The sequence below is a fragment of the Sebastes umbrosus genome, chromosome 12 (genome assembly GCF_015220745.1).
Source record: "Sebastes umbrosus isolate fSebUmb1 chromosome 12, fSebUmb1.pri, whole genome shotgun sequence".
Taxonomy (NCBI): domain Eukaryota; kingdom Metazoa; phylum Chordata; class Actinopteri; order Perciformes; family Sebastidae; genus Sebastes; species Sebastes umbrosus.
In genome coordinates this window covers 27,287,591-27,307,112 of record NC_051280.1, presented here as the reverse complement: position 1 = coordinate 27,307,112, position 19,522 = coordinate 27,287,591, and the positions used below count along the sequence as shown (strand labels likewise).

The 19,522-nt window shown below is 41.6% G+C and overlaps 1 protein-coding gene and 1 long non-coding RNA gene across 2 annotated transcripts; one reads left to right on the top strand and one right to left on the bottom strand.

The window, feature by feature from the left end:
• Positions 1-2,848: 2,848 nt before the first annotated feature.
• On the top strand, positions 2,849-19,518 carry ap1g2 (adaptor related protein complex 1 subunit gamma 2). Its single transcript, XM_037786327.1, has 22 exons — positions 2,849-3,004; positions 3,987-4,189; positions 5,380-5,504; positions 6,152-6,293; positions 6,590-6,686; positions 6,777-6,853; positions 6,940-7,035; positions 7,483-7,563; positions 8,007-8,105; positions 9,065-9,120; positions 9,896-10,009; positions 10,727-10,867; positions 11,255-11,309; positions 11,903-12,025; positions 13,047-13,136; positions 13,503-13,630; positions 13,982-14,086; positions 14,310-14,457; positions 15,717-15,879; positions 16,254-16,405; positions 16,720-16,818; positions 18,580-19,518. The coding sequence occupies exons 2-22, from the start codon at positions 3,989-3,991 to the stop codon at positions 18,685-18,687; spliced, it is 2,400 nt and encodes a 799-aa protein (XP_037642255.1). The 5' UTR covers positions 2,849-3,004; positions 3,987-3,988; the 3' UTR covers positions 18,688-19,518.
• On the bottom strand, positions 15,283-16,726 carry LOC119497917. Its single transcript, XR_005209018.1, has 2 exons — positions 16,563-16,726; positions 15,283-16,065 (listed from the first exon to the last, which is right to left on the bottom strand). It is a non-coding gene; the product is annotated as an uncharacterized LOC119497917 (long non-coding RNA).
• Positions 19,519-19,522: the final 4 nt, after the last annotated feature.

Genomic DNA, 19,522 nt, shown 5'->3' with positions numbered 1-19,522 from the left:
ATGCTAAAATAGCATGTAATCGTTAAAATAGGGCCCTTAGGCTTGAGAAGCGGCTGTGCGTTGCTCTTCATGGAAAACCAAAACTAATAGAAGACACTTCTGATCGAGCACAAATCTCACCATCGTGTGACTTATTATCTACACAAATGTAATCTGGTAGCTAATGTAATGATTCAGGGAGTTTTTAAAGAAATTTCAAATAATGTATTTCTTAACTATCATCTATTTATCAGCAGACATGGAAATAAAGCATATCCATTAATTTTGTATTCTTTTCCTGGAAATGTATTCAGCTATTGGGGAAATAGTGGAATGAAATTATTAAATAATGTTTCTAATAAAGTAATTTTCGATAAATTGAGGTAAATATTGGGGTAATTTGGCAGTAATTCCAAAAAAAATTCAATTAGGTTACTTGCTAATTATCACCTAATTACCGTGGAATTTGCAGAACTGTAAAATGAAGTGTTACCCCAAATTGTATTAATAATTCATTCAAAAGCAGTTATATCAAAGGTGCCATTGATAACATTCAGCCACTAAATGTCTCATTCTCCCTCCCCCGTTCCGTTGCATTCACTTCACAACAAGTCGTTGCCAGGCACTTACCGTCAAAATCAGCCATTTATCCGTTTTTTCCACACTAGCTGCCGACCCAGAGATACCTACGTCGTTATACTATCGGCTCACAATTCTTGTTAGAAGTGGGAACCGAACGTCAGATATCATTACATTCATCAGATATCATTACATTAATTTTGGACCCGCCAAAATGTTTATTCACAATCATATTATTTTTTTTCAGGAAAATTCATTCTTTTATTCGGCACCTTTCTATAGGCTCTGTGGATGTTTTATTTTAAATTTGATTTTTTTAAATATTCGACTACATACAAATTTTATCAATAAAACCTTTCATTTTCTAATTATTAAAATTTCTTAAGTTCTTAACAGAAATCTCATGGTAGAAATCAGATATTCCTGAAAGATTCCAACAGCTGCAATGCATATTTGGCATATGATGACCATATACTTAGTTTTTAAAAAATCTCAGGTATTTTTATCACCTGAATTATGTTTTTGCCACGTTTAGTACCTGTTAAACCTATCCTGTGATGCCTAGTTGTCTTATTAAGTCTCTCACTGTGTTGTATTGTGCTGCATACTCTATACTGCAGTAGTATTGGAACTGTGCTACCTGCTGCACCTCCTCATTAATGTTTCATCCACCTGTTGGAACACCTGACGTAGGAAGGGGCGGAGTCCACGTACAATGAGCGATCAGATTGCGGAAGTCACGGTCAGCTATGACGAGCTGGCTCAAGCTCTCACATTGCCCGAATGAGAGGGGGATGTAGATGAACTGGCCTTCAAAATAAAAGCCCGAATCTCCTGGTATACCCAAATAATGCTGCATGGATTAGAAAATTTGGATGGATTATATCAAACCAGAACTTCTAATTCATGCATCCTAGGTCACATATTTAATTGCTTATACTTATAAATGCACATCCACCTAAAAGACTACATGTGAGAGATTGGTAATATTTTATCCAGAACCATCGTAAACAAATATATTTTCCAAATGCAGGTTAAAAACACTGACCCGCAGTAAACCGAGAGCTGTTGGGAGCTTTTGGGGTCTGTGGAAGTCTGGGGCACACGTTGCCAGTTTGGTAATCCAGTTTTAGCTCTACTTAGTGATTTGTAGTCTGCTGTCCTCTGTTGTCACTATATTATGGGTCAGTAGCACAATTAGAAGGTTATTCCTTTAAAGTTAGTTAGGAACCTCTTTCACCTCCTTTTAAGAACTTTAAGGGAATGAATAGGGTTTAATGTACTTTGAATGTATTTCTTTGTAAAGATTTTTTTTTATTAGCAAAAAAGGCTTATTTTACAATTCAATTCCAACCTGTATTAACATTTCTTTTGTTATTAAAACAAATATTGAAACCAGAAAAAGAAATTAAAATAAAATAAAAAAAGAAATTAATAATTATAGAAAAAAACATGTGGTAATGATATATTATTGATAATGACCCTATTCTTATATCAAATATACTCTAAATACATAATAATAATAATAATAATTAGAATTAGAATGAGTAAGTGAAAATATGAAAATATAAGATACATTCAAAGTAATGATTGACATAATAAAGAAAAATGATTAGAAAAAAACATGTAAAAAATATATATACATATTGAATAGAATTTATATGAATAATAAACACACATATCTAGTGCACACGTTTGTAACTCTGAATGTTTCAGTAGAGATCATGATTTGAAGAAATAATAGTAGAAAATAAAACTGCATAAAATTTTAAACGTAAACATTCTAAATTTGTCCCAGTTTATTCCTGGTTGCAGTCAAGGCCTATGGAAAGGAGGCTGGGTCACGGGCGGACATGGGTCCTGGGGTATGGGGTATAACACATGCACAGTGTAACAGAAGCTGCGGTCGTGCGTAGCGATTGGCTCAATTTTGGCGAGTGCAGACCAGATACTGCGCATGTGTTATATATACCCCCAGAGATATGACGCGTGACCCAGCCTCCTTTAGGCCTTGGTTGCAGTGTATATGAATGTCATCAGCTGACAGGAGTGCATGGACCCATTCTGTTGCAAATTCGTCAAAATGCGCTAAAACAGAGCGTTTCAGACAGAGGGTAAATACATGCATATTCAGGCCGACAGTATGAGGAAAATAAAAGTTTTTTTTTAACATTACAGTATGTAAACATGTTCTAGTAGAAACACAAAATACAAGTATGATCCTGAAAATGAGCACGATATGGGACCTTTAATCAAATGTGGGTTTTATTTTGAAAGTAGTGACAGGAAGTGGTGTGATGACGGTGGGAGCCGTTGACACATCGTTACATGGAGACATCAGTATTTTGGGTTTCCAGCCAACTGACTGCTGCCGTGTACTATTGGAGGGGGTTCGGTTGAACCGGTTTACTTCTTAAATACTGGCGTCTGTCCGTTCAGTGTTGAGGTACGTTGTTATTCTGGAGCTTTAACCGGTTGACGTTAAACAAGACAGACTGCTAACATGCTAACTGAGCTAGCTCCTCTTTAGCTTCCAGGCTCTGACAGCAGCAGCATCTGCAAGGTTAGCTCCGTCTGGTCACTCTGCTAGCCTCTCTGCCTCGTTTCACTGACCTGCAGCAGCTTCTGGAGGACTGGCATGCTAACTTAGATATATATTAATATGTAAATGTGTTTTTACAACATCAATATGTGATATAGAGGGAGGTAATGGACAGTAAGCTTCTTTTAAAGCCAGCTCTAGGAGTGAATAATGCTGTACAGGAACAGCTTTATCAAACTTGAAAGGTAGTTGAACTGTTAACTGTTTGAGATATACACACTTAAAACGTATGTTTTCGTCTAAAGATGTAGTTATTATAGTGTAGTAACAGCTTTGTCATTACCTTAATGTTACACACACACACCTGGGGGCTTTTCAGTAACAGGAAGTGAAATTAAGTACAGTTAAATCTGCATATTAAAGTAGTTTCTCTGTTAATATTCTTCTGTATTTTCATTATGACATCACATACCAACACACACATCCTCCCACATCCTCCCACAAACACACACACACACACACACACACACACACACACACACTCACACACACATGCACACACACACACACACATGCACACACATACTCAAACAAACAAACACACACACATACTCACACAAACACACATGCGCACACACACACACACACACACACACATACTCTCACACACACTCTCACACACACACATACTCAAACATACTCAAACACACACACATACTCACACAAACACACGCACACACACACACACACACACATACTCATACAAACACACACATACTCACACAAAAACACACACACACATACTCACATAAACACACACGCACACACACACACACACACATACTCCCACAAAAACACACACATGCACAAACATGCACACACACAGCCATGTCTCCATCAGTACCCCTGCAGGAGATGATCCGGGCCATCAGGTCAGCGAGGACGCAGTGTGAGGAGCGAGGTGTCATCCAGAGGGAATGTGCAGCCATCCGGGCACAGTTCAGACAAGCCGACAATGGGGGGCGGTCGCACAACCTGGCCAAGCTGCTCTACGTGCACATGTTGGGCTACCCGGCTCACTTTGGTCAGGTGAGGGGATTTTGCTAATGCCTGTCATGGGGTTTGCTTTGGTGAAAGGGGGTTGGCTGGCTGGGTGAGGAAACCATCATCACGCAGCTGGAGGATTCTGGGTCCAATTCATCGCTGGAATTGTCCTCGAGGCCCAGAGACAATGTCCAACCACTATGTCCTAAGCACTCATCCCACACAGACATTATTTGCGTGGACTAGGGCTGACCCGAATGCTTCGAAGCTTCGACCGTTGCCATGGTAATCAACCTCCAAATCAGTATTCGATTGCTTTGTTTTTTTGTTTTTTTTATATAAGTAAGTAATAAGTACGGGATAATGTACAGCTAGCGGGTCATTGTTGTGAAAGAAACCCCGACGAATCCCGCTTATTACACAGGTACTTACTTAAGAAATCAATAATTTGACACAAAAACAGTCCGACATCAGAACTGTGCCCATAGCAACGGTCTGCTATACATAGGAACGGTCGTAGAACGCCGTGATTGACCAATCAGAATCAAGTATTCAACACAGTTGTGTAATAATAAAGTGTAAATCCCAAAATAGCTTATGAAATAAGGAACAACATTATTCATTATTCATATTTAACATTATTGCTATTAGTTATTCTCAGACGGACATCGCCGTTTCTTGTGTGTAGAGGTGCGTGTGTGTACAGCAGTGTGGCACTGAAACAGAGGAGATGGAGACAGAAAAGAAGAACATGTCAGCCTGCTGGGTTGCGCTGCACCGCGAAGCTTCGAATACCTTCGAATATTTCTCACCAAAGCTTCAAAGCCCCAAAAAATGGTATTCGGTTCACCTCTAGTGTGGACAAAGCTCAAAATACATGGTTGAAATGAGACAGAACACTGTAGAATCACATGCTGAATATAATAAGCTACCATGATATTAGTAATGTTGCTGCTATATGAATATTTAGTTTTTGCTCTTTCAGACTTTCCGTGTCATTAGACACTTTGAATTGTCGTTAATTCCCTCAAGCAAAGTCTGCAGCAGCACGAACCCGTGTCGTCAATAAAACTGGGCCACTGAATCCCTCTCAGCTCCAGGGCTGCTGCTCTGAAGCCAACCTCCACTTGGAGTGGGCAAAGAGCAGAACATTTCCCCTGGGGCATCGGTAGTGTCATTATCTCAACTAGTCACTTCACGTTTAAAGGAGTTGTTGTTGTTGCTCTTCCTACTAGATGGAGTGTGTTCGGATGATAGCCAGCCCTCGCTACAGCGAGAAGCGTGTGGGATATCTTGGAGCCATGATGCTGCTGGATGAGAAGCAGGACGCCAGCTTGCTCATCACCAACTCAATTAAGAAGTAAGGACGGCCACTTGAGCTTGAAATCTAAAAATCTCATCTAAAAGAATTAGTATTTACGGTAACACTTTATTTTAACTCCCGTATTAAGCATTCATATACAATTAAAGGGGAACTCCACTGATTTTACTCAATAAAGTCTGTTTTCAGATCTTTGGGAGTACAACTGCATTTGTGAAAAAGTTACGTAAAGCTTTTTAAGTGGCTCCAGAGGGAGTCTGATAAATTGCCTCAGGTGATGTCACTTGAGTCAGCGTCGGTTGGGTCTGAAGACTACAAGTTTGAAAATGAAAACAATCTGGGGGTGTGGAACAGTCCAACACTGTTATAGGAGTGCAATGCTAAATAATTGATGGAGTACTCGTTTAATACTCAGATATAGGCATATATATACAGCTTATAAATGCTAAATGGTAGGATTAAAATTACAAGTTTTCTGTGTTATACGTTTTATTCTGGAAGGCAACTAATAGACGTCAGTACTCTTTCATTTAAATATAGTAATCGCAGTCGACAAAATGGGGAGCAAAACATCAGAGTCAAATAGTGTAAGGAGAGGAGGATAGGAGGATAATGCTTGAAATTTTTGCACTGTACAGAATGTACTGTCATTATTGTGTTTTTTTCTCCACGTGCTTGTTTTCCAGTGACCTTGCTCACAGTAACCAGTATGTGCAGTCTCTGGCTCTGTGCACACTGGCCTGTATGGGTTCAGCTGAGATGTGCAGAGATCTGGCACCAGAGATCGACAGGCTGCTCCGAGCCTCCAACTCCTACATAAAGAAGAAGGTGGGGACCTTCATTTTAGTTTTTCTTCCAGCAGTACTTAACAATATTAGTATTACTACCACTGCTTTAGTGAAAACAAGAAATTAATCATTATTTTTTTGTATTTTACAAGCAATGTTGGGCCTCTTCCCTTAAAAACAACATAACTAAAACATGTTGCTCATTTAATAGGTGCTATGATTTATTATGATTATTATTGATTATTATTATTAGATTTCAATCCTTCTTCAGCACTAAAACTATCAACCAACATCCACATGCTCAACGTTGTAATGATGTATTGAATTGCCCCACAGGCTGCTCTGTGCGCTGTTCACATTGTGAGAAAAGTCCACGAACTGGGGGAGCTTTTTGCGCCCGCTGCTCGCTCCCTCCTCTCTGAGAAGAACCACGGTTAGTGGATCCTAATGACTCATATCTGTAAGCTCGTATCTCAAACTCTATTTCCAACTATTCTCAGTGGTTATTCCCATTTATCCCCAGGTGTGTTGCACGGTGCCGTGGTGCTCATCATTGAGCTGTGTGAGCGGAATCCAGAAACACTGGAGCGGTTCAGAAAGGTATGATGGACACACACACACACGTCTTGATTTGATGAGTATCTCTTCATGTATGCTGTAATGTGTTTGTGTCGTGTGTACTCCAGACAGTGCCAGATCTGGTTCAGATCATGAAAGGTCTGGTCCTCTCGGGTTATTCTCCAGAACACGACGTGGCAGGAATCAGCGATCCCTTCCTACAGGTCAGTCTGGATTTGTGGAATATCTCTCTATTTAATTTAGTTGAATACGTTAAATGGATGGCTTTATATTACATTGACTATAGAGCACTAACACTTAAATAACACCGGAGACATCTTATCTGTTTTTATAAATCATGAATCAAATCTGTGACAAGAATCAACAGATTTTATTTTATTTTATCTGAGTGTGAACGAGGAACTTTTGAGCACTTGGGTTAAGATTTAAAATCAAAACATGTGACAAAAAGTCTCGCTCTTCTTTCTTTGTGGCTCAGATTCAGTCAGGGTACAGACTGCTAATAAATTGTTCATGTTTTTCTTACTTTCAGTTTCTTTCTTTCTCACTAACACACACAGATTTATCCTCTCATCCTATTTTTGCTGATTCCGTGCGCCAGAATAACTTGTAGTCCATCTGTTCACACTCTCTCCGGTCCCCATCCTCAGGTACGCATCTTGAGGCTGTTGAGAATCCTTGGTCGCAACAACGAAGGTGCCAGTGACGCTATGAACGACCTACTAGCTCAGGTACAATGTTTCACAAATAATTAATAACTATTCCATGAAAATTTAGTTTTTTGTTATTTTTATGTCCTGCGTTCTTTCCTTCTAAGTCACAATAAAGAAGTTATCCAGTGTTGTTAACATCATGTACATCCCAATTGTTTTGGGTGAAGTTTCTGTAGGTGTCACTACTTTCTTTTTCCAGCCATCATGGGTATCACAACTCATGCTGACTACCCAGTGAGTCATCCAGTTTGTTTTAGTCCAAACACACTGGAACATGTAGAACACATCACGTCCTGTGTGACGGAGTTTGTTCCCCAAACTGGGTGTTGAAAACGGCCAATTTCAAAGCTTGAAACACTTTTGTCACTTTATGGTAGAAGCAAAAATAATTCTTCATTAAATAGATGTCAAAGAGCTTTAGTAGCTTACAAATATATGAATGTATGTGTGTTTGCATGCAGGTGGCGACCAACACTGACAGCACTAAGACTGTGGGCAACGCCGTGCTGTATGAGACTGTTCTCACTGTGCTGGACATCAAGTCAGAGAGCGGCCTCAGGGTGAGAGACCAGCAGCACTTCTCACTGTGTTTAAAGGGATAGGTGTTTTGAAGTGGGGTTGTATGAGGTACTTATCTAGAGTCAGTGTATTACCTACAGTAGATGATGGTCGGCACGCCCCCAGATTGGAGAAGCAGACTGGAGCACCGGCACGGGAGCAAAGCAATGTACTGCTGTGGACGGGGCTGGAAGCAAAACATCAAAAGGCCCATCTAAAACAATCAATATCAGTTTTAGTGAACGCTATATTTAGAATATTTTCACCGGTTTACCTTGACGTCAGACAGCCCTTTCTGCCGGGGAACTATAGCCTTACATCCATCTATGCTCTTGCCAAAGCCACCAGACTCCATTGAAAAAAACTGTAATTTGACCTCGCAGAATACGTTGGTTGCTGATCTACCGCCTCCTCGATCGGCTAGTTTGTTTGTGTTGTTCTGTGACTTTGGTTAGTTTGGATTCACCAAAGTCACACAATAACACAAACAAACTAACCAATCAAGGCAGCAGTAGATCAGCAACTCACATGTTCTGCGATGTAAAATTATAGTTTTTTTCAATTGAGTCTGGTGGCTTTGGCCAGAGCACAGATGGATACAACGGCTTCAGTTCCCTGTCGTAAAGAGCTGTCTCACAGCAAGGTAAAGCTGTGAAAATATTCTAAATATAGTGTACACTTAAACTGATGATGATTTTTTTAGGTGGGCCTTTCTTTTAGGTGGCTAAAATATGTTTTGCTGCCGGCCCCGTCCTCAGCAGTACATTGCTTTGTGTTCCGTGCGGTAACTCCTGTCTGCTTCTCCAAACTGGGGGCGTGTCGACGTCATCTACTGTAGATAATACACTGACTATGGATAATTACCTCATACAACCCCACTTCAAACCACCTGAGCTATTCCTTTAATACATAGGGAATAATGTTACCTAAGTAATTAATAAATTAATCACTTGTGCCACAGGTTCTGGCTGTGAACATCTTGGGAAGATTTCTCCTGAACAACGACAGGAACATTCGGTGAGTGTTGCTTTCCTTTCCCCTACGTACCTTATTCACCACATTCCTGTTTCTCTTTCCCTCTACGCCTCCTCCTCCATCCTTCCCTCCTTCCTCTCAGGCTCATTTTACTGTTTCCATTCCGCAAGGCCAACGGCAAACTCATTGCAGCCAGAGAGAGAAACCTCCCAGCAGGCTGTTATCAGTCTGAGCTCACTAATCACTTTCCCTAGAGCCGTTCCTCTAGAGCCGCACCAGAAGGTCACTGTCTGTCTGTTAATGCTGAGCTCTCAATTTTTGGGCCGTGTCATTTTTCATCATGCAGTGTGGAGACCTGTTACAGGTTCCTTGGGGTTTTGTTATGCTACTATTTTTTGGGTTTGTCTCCATAGGGGTTGTGTAGTCAGGCAGGCCTGTCTGCTTTTTAGCTGCAGGGCCGCTGAATCTCTCTGTGGCTGTTTGACAGTAATAGGACTGGTTTATTCCTGCGAGACCTGCCTGGATAGATAACATCTCTCCTGTGCATACATAAATACTTGAATAGTCCATGAGACATTTCAAGTGGAAAGATGAATTATTTATGTAGCCAAGTTGAAAAAAGTTAAGTTTATACAGTGCTGTCAATTCCTCATGATTGTTAGCCGACGGTTAGAAATGATTTTTTAAAAGCTATTTATTTGTCAAATATATTCCGCTACACCACACACTGCAGTGTAAACCTCACTCACAGCACTTCATTATAATGCAGTATGAAGCCTAAAACATGACATCTTTGCTGTTCTGTATGCGTGTCCAGGTACATCGCCATGACATCTCTTCAGAAGATTGTTGGGACGGACCACAATGCAGTGCAGCGCCACCGGGGAACCATAGTGGACTGCCTGAAGGACCAGGACGCTTCTGTCAAGCGGTAACTTTCACCTCTTCTCCGCTTGTCAGGCACAGCTGTTACTCCACAGATGTTCAGTAAACTTGGAACTGTCATGCTTTCCCAATGTCACCCCCCAATGTGTGTTTCCCTCTTCTAACATGATTTGATATAATTTGTTTTCTAAATGTTCATGGATTAGTTAATTTAGTTTAGTTTTATTCCTAAATGTAAGAAACCTCTCTATAAGTATGTAATATCTTTATTTTATGTTTAGGACATTTTCTGATGCTCTCATCAAATGTAATAATTGATGATTTAGCATCACTTGATCCCTCCTCTGGATACAACAATGCAAGATGGTAAAAGTGCTGTGTATAGTTGCTTTCAGACAGTGATGCCAATCAGTATTCTGTATTTTGATTGGGCATCAGCGGGGCACAACTGGCTATTTTTAGGTTGATGATATCTTATTGCTCTAAACCAGTGGACAACCTCCGGGTCTGCCAAGTGAAGCCAATGCTGAATTGCCTTAAACTTGCATTCTTTCTAATAGCCAGCAGGGGGCGACTCCTCTGGTTGCAAAAAGAAGTTTAATTGTATAGAAGTCTATGAGAAAATGAGCCTACTTCTCACTGCATTTATTGGTGAATTGAAAGAGAAATGGAACCAGACTCACAGTTACGGTATTCTCAATTTAAAGGGGCCGGTACTTACATACATAATTAACATTAATCCTCTCTGGCCGACTCTCTCCAGCCGTTCGTTGGAGCTCTCCCTGGCGCTGGTGTCAGCCTCCAACATCCGCTCCATGATGAAGGAGCTGCTCCTCTTCCTCTCCTCCTGCCCCCCTGAGCTCAAGTCTAACGCTGCCAGCGGCATATTCTACGCTGCAGAGAGGTAAATGTGCACATACATATACATACTGTATCTATGCATGGAAGCACACGTAAAGTACGTTCACGTGCATGTGAATACATTTAATGTGATTGCAGCTGTTTTAAGTGTTGAGGCTGTGACAAAAAAGTCTCTGTGCTTCTGTATACGTGGCTTCGTGTCTCACTCTGTGTCTGCCTCCGCTCTCAATGATACCCCTGTCTCTTTTTAGATGAATGGTCTTCTCTGTTTCTACTGTACACACTTGATGCACTTTGTTTTTGGAGATGGATTTGTGTGTGTGTGTGTGTGTGTGTGTGTGTGTGTGTGTGTGTGTGTGTGTGTGTGTGTGTGTGTGTGTGTGACTCACCCTCAAGCACCACTGAGTGTGTGTGTCTCTGTCTCTGTCAGGTATGCACCTTCCCAGCGCTGGCACATTGACACCATCCTGCATGTCCTCACCACGGTAAATACAGACCGAGCCTCTTACTCACCCTGCTGCCTCTTAAATAAGGGTTTCTCACTCACAGCTCATTTTAAGTTGTCTATGGCCATCATTAATGCACTATGCATTAGTGTAGATACCATATATATGCATTGAAATACTAAATTAGCATTTTATAAACAGTACATATGACAGTAGACGGTGTGTTCATCCTGAATAGGCCATTTATCCTGGACTAAAGCTTTCCATTTGTTACATCCCTACTTTTCATTTTTGTGCTCCATCTAGAAAAGGGAGTAAATAAAATCCACACGATTGGTGGAAAAGCTGATGCTTACCTAATCCTTTGCACTGTTCTCTCAAAAAGACAGAGTGTACTGAAAGGGTAATGGTGGGGACGTGGTGTAAATTAAAGCTTAGTCCACATCGGTAAATGTCCTTTGTAATGTATATGAACTGTGATGGAAACGTCCCCTCTAGTGAGGTCATTGTGTCTGGGAAGAAATGTAGGGCGACCCAAATACTTGGGCCAGCTGTCTAGTTAATGGAGTTTTGTGTGTGTGTGTGTGTGTGTGTGTGTGCTCTTGTTTTTACTCTGATTTCCACTCTGCCAGGCAGGGGGCGACGTGAGAGATGAAACGGTGCCCAACTTGATCCAGCTCATCACCAACGCCTCCGAGCTGCACTGTTACACCGTCCACAAGCTCTACCGGGCGCTGCTCACTGACATCTCTCAGGTAATGTGAGTGTGTGTGTGTGTGTGTGTGTTTGGGCATTTCCTGCTCTTAAAGGAACACTTCAAATTGGTTTCTTGGTCAGTTTACTCATTCAGTGAACCTAGGCAACAAAATCTATAACATCTGTCAGTGGGTTGCTCCATGCTGATCCTTTATCAAATAATGAATAGTGATATGGGGTTAGATTCATCATAGGAAGACTACTTTAAGCCCTAGAGACGATGCCAAACTGTCATATTTCCTGGCTTTGAACCCATCTTAGATCCTAAAGATATCTATTGTCATCTTTTGTCTAAAAAGACAGTTACTATTTGAAATATTCATGTTCAAAACCTGATGCTACAATCGGTCGGAGATCAGAACGTTGTAAAGAGACAGGCACTAAAACAGAGCGTTTCAGACAGAGGGTGGATACAGGTATATTCAGACAGACAGCATGAGAAAAATAATGTGTTTTTTGAACATTAAACTATGGAAACATGTTCCAGTAGAAACCTAGAATACAAGTATGAACCCAAACCTGGAAATGAGCATGATATGTCCCCTTTAAATCACAGATTTCAGTTAAGCCACACTGACACAATGGATGCTCATAATTGTTCTCTCTGAATAATACCATATCCGAGAGAAAAATCATGTCATTTCAATTTAAGATAATTTTACAGCACAACATAATGTGCAAAACTCTGGAGATGTTCAGACATTTTCATTAAAAGAAATGCTGGTTTGGTTCCATCATGGCAGTGAGAATAATAGCTGGGCTTTCAGTTTGAAATTGGCTGATGCAGCCGGGTTTATTTTTGGAAGCAAGTCAGATGAGCAGCCATGTACTCGTCTGCAGTGTGGTGCAGTCTCCCATCTTCAACCACGACAACACCATCATCCATGAATTCAGGGAAAGGTGGCTCTGATGTTTCAAAGTGCTATGCTGACCAGCGAGCCAAAACACAAAGTATTACTCTGTGAATGTATTTTATTGTGGGTATGCAGCTGTGTGAGTGTAACATTTGTGTGTGTGCAGCCTTCCCTGGTGCAGGTGGCGTGCTGGTGTATAGGAGAGTATGGAGACCTGCTGCTGAGAGGAGACTGTCAGGAGACTGAGCCGGTTCAGGTACACGCTTTTGTAGAATAATACGAATAAATATCAGTAGTAGTGATTCAGCCTATTACTAGATCATGGCAGGCTTTACATTTGCAACTCTGGTAGGACACAAAGAAGCATTTGACATTTTCTCCCACAATGGCAGCTGGTTTGGAAATAAGTTAGCTTGAGAAGTAATAGCTCTACCCATAGCAACTCTTCAACATAAAATCCTCAGTCCTCAACTCAGTGTCTTTATTATTCAGCAAATGTGATGGATTATCCGCTAAATGATTACCACAAGCTAAAATGTGCCATTTGTATCCCTAGTTTTAGTGTTATAATAAAAATTAGATGTCAGCTTTCAGACCCTGCATTGACGCGTTTCTCAATCAGGTCACCGAGGACGACGTCCTGGACGCCTTGGAAACGGTTCTGCAGTCCCACATGTCGGCCCCGGCGACCAGAGGCTTTGCTCTCACCGCCACCATGAAACTGAGCACACGCATCACCGACAACGTGGAGTAAGAGACACTTCTTCTGTCACTCACAGCAGCAAACACTGACCGGATACAGTTAGAGCACAGCGACAGGCCGCTGTGGCTAATTTAAAATTGGATTTATTAATTGTATTTATTTGTCGCATAACTCCGAAGGATGCAGTACAGTATTTGAAAACAAAAACGGTGTTCATACACAGCCCTGGCTCTGTAAATTGGAAACAAACAAACCACATAAGTTTTTAGTACCTGTTTATAAAGTATAGGACAGATGATTGGACAAAAAGTTTCAAGGGTCTAACATACAATAGTTGCAGTAACGTCTCGGTAGTCCCCTAACTGCTTGTGTTTCTCTTCATCTCTTCACCCTGCCAGTCGCATCAGAAGCATCGTCAGCATCTATGGCAGCTGTATAGATGTGGAGCTCCAGCAGAGGGCAGTTGAATACAATGCTCTGTTCAAGAAATATGACCACATGAGGTATGCGGCAGCATTATGAAGCAGTCAATTTGTCCTGTTCTTTATAAAATCATGTAATACACTATGTTTCTGTTTTTTCCCCCTAGAAAATTAAAAGTGGAACTATTTCCCTCTATATTGTGATTACAGCATTAAGGATTTATGTGATTGATAGTAGAAGCAAACCTTTTTTTTTCTGGCCATAACGAGCTGAGACGTTCTCTCTCTCTCTCTCTCTCTGCAGGGCAGCGGTGCTGGAAAGGATGCCTGTGATTGAAAAGAACTCCCCGGGTCACACCAACGGGGAGTCAACAGGGGACGCCTTCAAGGACCTCCAACCAGCCAAAATCAAGCAGGCAGAGCCGCTGCTGACCCTGCAACCTGCTAACCAGGTACATCACGTTGACACAGATGCATTGTTATATGACAGCAGCTTAGTCAAGACTGGACCGATGACCTCTGTCTAGATGTGACAATTCAATGTCTCCGTATCTGACCTCTGTTTTTTCGTCGGATGACCTGATTGATTTTCAAGATTTTACTGATAACTTTTCAAGCATCATCGGGTCAGGCTCCAAGCTGTCTTATGACTGTTGAACATTATGAAGCAGTGTGTCAGCAGCACACGTCCTCAGGCAAAGCATTAGTTCACTACGTGCAGGCTTAAAATGAAAGTAACTGAGTTTCGCTTCACACACCTAATTTTGGAGCATTTCAACCAACTGGAAACAAAAATTAGCAGGTTTTGACCTGAAGTTTCATATTCTACAGATTGGAAAGAGAGGATAGAGAAGTTAAGCGAATAATCTTCTGGGAAAAAGAGCGTGCATTAGTCTCATTAATAGTTGGTCAATGCTTCTGTTATGGATAAAAACAAATATCTGTCAGAACAAAAGCTCAACATCTTGCTACTACTGTTTACATCCTATGTGCATCGTGCAACGCCCTCCATTGATGACACGTCCTTGATTATAATGGTTCCGGCTGGTTCAAAAACACCTCTCTGCAACCTGCAGAACAGGGTTGGGTTTGACATCGAACGTTTAATCCCAACCACCGTGATTTGACTGGTTTAACTGTTGAATTTGGGCGGAGTTAAACATTGATTTCATTGTTTTCGACCTGGGTTTGGGAGGGGTTAAACAACACTGTCAGTACATAAAATGAGTGGATCATGGCTCTCCACATTCCTCCACTGTAGTCACATAGTCTTAGATTAGATTTATAATTGGTTTATTTTGAACATGTAAAAAAAAAACACTACATTGATACTGGGCTTACATTAACAACAGGCTAACACATGGTATGCTAGATAGCACCATGTACCAAGAATCCCAAACAGAACCGGTTCAAGAACCAGAGCAGCTTTCATGCAAATCAAATTGGAAAGAATCCCAGCTAACCGGTTTAGCAGCAATGTTCTGGTGAAATACACAAAAATTAAATACAGGGGGGAAGATACAACTGAAGTTTCTTGTTAACAGCTACTCAGAGTCCTCTTCTTCTTTTTTCTAGTTTTATGTTTGTTGTTCAGATACGGGTGCATTCAAATACTGTTCACACAGCCTTACTCTCCTTTGAAGTATTTGCTCTGAATATGCAGAAAAATATGTTTTGTGTTGAGGTTAAGGTTCAGTTTCCTTCTCCTCAGGTGTGTGATCTCTTGGACCTGCTGGGAGGCTCTGAGGAGACTCTGCAGCCCAGCCCAGCAGTAGGCGGTACAGTACCCGGCCTGCCCATCACCACAGCCGGCACTGCTGGAGGAGACCTCCTGGATCTGCTGGGGGGGTTAGAGCCTGTACCCCTCGCACCAGGTGGGACCCTCACAAACACACACATTTTAAACGATAGATGTATAGATGGACGACGCATCTCAGATTCCTGGGGCAGGATTTATGAGCTTTACTGCAGCCAGCCACCAGGGGGCGATCCAGATGTTTTGGCTTCACTTCCGGGGAGCTGTCATGTCGTCGATCTTTATATACAGTCTGCGGTTTAGACTGAAAGAAACAAGAAAGAGGAATTGATTTTGAACATGAAACTAGAGAATGCAAAATTCAGCGGACTGAAACTTGTGTTCACTGATCTGAATCAGGCCATCAGATAATCTCCCTCAGTGTTTTTTGTTTGTTTAGTTTGGTTTTAAACTAATGCTCCATTTTATAACATCTGTTTTTTTCCCCCATAGCTCCCACAGTGCCGGTGTACGAGAAAGACGGTTTGACTTTGACACTAAGTTGTGAGAAACAGTCAGACACAGGCCTGACCGTCACACTAACAGCCTCCAACTCCACTGACTCAGACATGAGCAGCTTCACCCTGCAGGCTGCGGTTCCCAAGGTTTGTCTATATGTTCTTTCACAAGCTTTCTCTGTTGCTGTAGATTTTCTATCTGCCAAGGTTCACCAGAAAATTCAGCAGCTTGTGGCAGCATATCCATTTTTTGTACACATTTTCAATGCTGTAGTCACATACACAGATGTTTTGTTACACCTACTGTCTCTCTACATGTAACCAGTCACTGTTGCTTGCATGGTGTATGTTTTTAGACCCTGTCATGTTCTCAGTGGTAGCCATCAGAGCAGTAAATAGACCTGAACAACACGCATGTGTTTTCGTACTTCAAAGTTCCATTTGATCTCCTCCCCTCCCAGAGTGTCCAGTTACACATGAAGGCTCCCAGCGGGGACTCTCTTCCTGCACGAGGCACAGCTAAGGTGACCCAGATGGTAGTCCTCAACAACCCGAACAAGGTGGGTTTGACACACACACGCACACACACGCACGCGCACGCACGCACACGCACACACACACACACACACACACACACACACACACACACACACACACACACACACACACACACACACAAACTATAGCTGTGTTTCCACTGCATGGTTACGGCTCTGCTCGACTGGACTCATCTCACTTTTGGTACCAGGTCCTTTTCCTCTATGCCGTGTTTCCACTGCAGATATTATATTACCCCCTCAGTGTAGGTGGGATTCTCAGCTGATCGCCGTAGCGACGGTGCATGAAACTGCCGTGACATCATCTTCAACAGAGGAACGTCTGCACTTCGGCAATCGTAAAAGTGTACACAGTGTGTACGGTGTAGTTTTGCAAGCTTCCATTTGTTAAAAATCTGGGTCGAGTGGATTAAAAGTTGCAGTCGTTATTGAAGGTAGCTTGGCTATTTAAATAAATTTGACTATTTTAAGGTACTGTATGATACAATTTGTATGTATTAATTGCTTTGTATTGCCAATGTGTGAACAGATTGTAATGTAACTTAAAAATTTAGATCTTCCCTGACTTTCTCGGTTGCCTATAACAGCCTATGGACTGATTTATATGTAAAGGACTCAGGACGGTTTTGCTTCGTAACATTAGCTGATGAAGTAATTTGCAAATGGCAGGCTATTTGGTATCATGGAGATTGGACATTACAGATAGTAATGGTGATATATGATTGTAATATAATGTCATGTCACGTCACTGTTTTTGGTCGATGCCCAGGATGATCGCACGCGCCTACAGAGTGCAAGCACGTACACAAGCAACAGGATACTGACTGCGGTTCACTCAACGGCCACCAGTGTGATTAATAACAAGGACCTTTAAAGGTCTTACTGCTAACATTTTTATGTAGACTAATATTTAAAAAATAATAATAATACATCCACGGAGATTTTAGAAAGGTGCTGAATTAAAGTATGGCTAAAAAAAATATATTACGATTGTGAATTAATCATTTAAAAATTTGTGTTTATCTCTGTGGAAGATATCTGACGTTGGTTCCCACTTCTAACAAGGCTTGTGAGCCAATAGTAAAACAACGTTGGTATCATGTGGTATCTCTGGGTCATCAGCGATCAAGTTGCCACTGGTTTGGAAAACAACTGGCTGAGTTTGGCAGTAAGTGCCTGGCAACCAATGTTGTGAAGTGAATGCGGAACGGGGGAGGGAGAATGCGACATCTAGCGGCTGAATGTTATCAATAGCACCTTCAAATATGGCGGGTTTGTGCAGGATGTCCCATGTCGCACTAGTGATGATTCTCTCTGACCAATCAGTGGTCTGCAGTGTTTTAACTCCACCTCCTATTATCTGCTCAGCTCGCTCGGAACCTCAACCGAGCTGGTACCAAGAATGGAGTTGTTCTAATTGGCACCATCCACAACCTTTACTAAAGTTAAAGCAAAAACAAAAGTTCTAATGTTTAACGAACTGGACCGAATCCCTGTTTTATATTAAGCTTTATCAGCAAGGGAGAACAAAAGTTAAATCCGTTTTGAACATTTTAACAACAACATTAGAATCTTCACACTTTATACCCAAATGTTCACTAACTCCCACAAACCTGTTGTTGTATTTGGCAAGAACAATCGCCAAGTGTGTTTGTGTATGTGCGCCATGGGCCAGTTCCAAATCTTGTTTTGTCGCTCCCATCCCAGTTGAAGCAGAGCCAGATCTAGCTGCATCGCACTACTAAGTCCTTCTTCCTCCTCCAGGTGAACCTGAAGATGAGGGTCCGCATATCTTACACCAGCCAAGGATCGGCCTTTCAGGACACAGTCCAGATCGACTCCTTCCCCGGACTCAATGCCGCCGGCCACTGACGGCGGCCGTCCGGTCCAGCAGGACAATGACAACAGTCTGTGGATGAGTCACACCCTCCTCACTACCGTACAAGCTGCTGTTTCTGAAAATGTTGTTGGTGTTTTTACAGCTGAAGAACGCTGTTCGTTCACAGGAAGTCGCAGCCTCATACATGAAGTTTCCCCCCTCCTCTGGAATCTAAGTGTAAATGTGACTGATGGCATTATTTAATATGGCACAAGCTTTGGAATTATGCCCGTATAATATGGAAAAATGAGTCATTTTTCTGGGATTTTTGCAATGACAACTGTCCGTAGAAACTTTACACCATCCAGGTTCTTTTTTTAAAGCTACTAAAGCTGATTGTAGTCGTTTCACTCCATAAATATGAACTTTCATGCGGCTCCTGTCAGCCAGTATGCGCCACTAGATCGACTGTCCTCACATAACACTTGTGTTTATTCCCTTTTGAAGTGATTATCTTTATGAAATATTTGCCTTTAGCATCTTCACTCTGTTGAAAAGCAGCTACTAATAATGACCCACTACGATTATGATAAAAGGCTCTAATCCAGTACACTTGATTTTACTGGAGAACGCACGGACATACATATGAGATCGAAAGGGTGTAGGGTTTTAAACACAACCTTTATGTGTTGCATATTTTTCATGCCTCATTCAGCTGAACAGCTCAGAGTATCCTCCTCCTAATTAATTCTCCTGTGCCTTTCATCCCCTCAAGAACTGAGGTTTTCTCATGTACAAAACAAAATGCAATTATATTTGGTTTCAGAGGCCAAGAAACGGTTTTGGTGTCGTCATATAAACATGTTTTTATCATTACCATTCAAGCAT

Coding starts and splice junctions, on each gene's coding strand:
- ap1g2 (XM_037786327.1), top strand. CDS start 3,989: ATGTCTCCATCAGTACCCCTGCAGGAGATGATCCGGGCCATCAGGTCA. Junction 8,106..9,064: donor AGTCAGAGAGCGGCCTCAGG/GTGAGAGACCAG, acceptor CTTGTGCCACAG/GTTCTGGCTGTGAACATCTT. Junction 11,310..11,902: donor TCCTGCATGTCCTCACCACG/GTAAATACAGAC, acceptor CCACTCTGCCAG/GCAGGGGGCGACGTGAGAGA.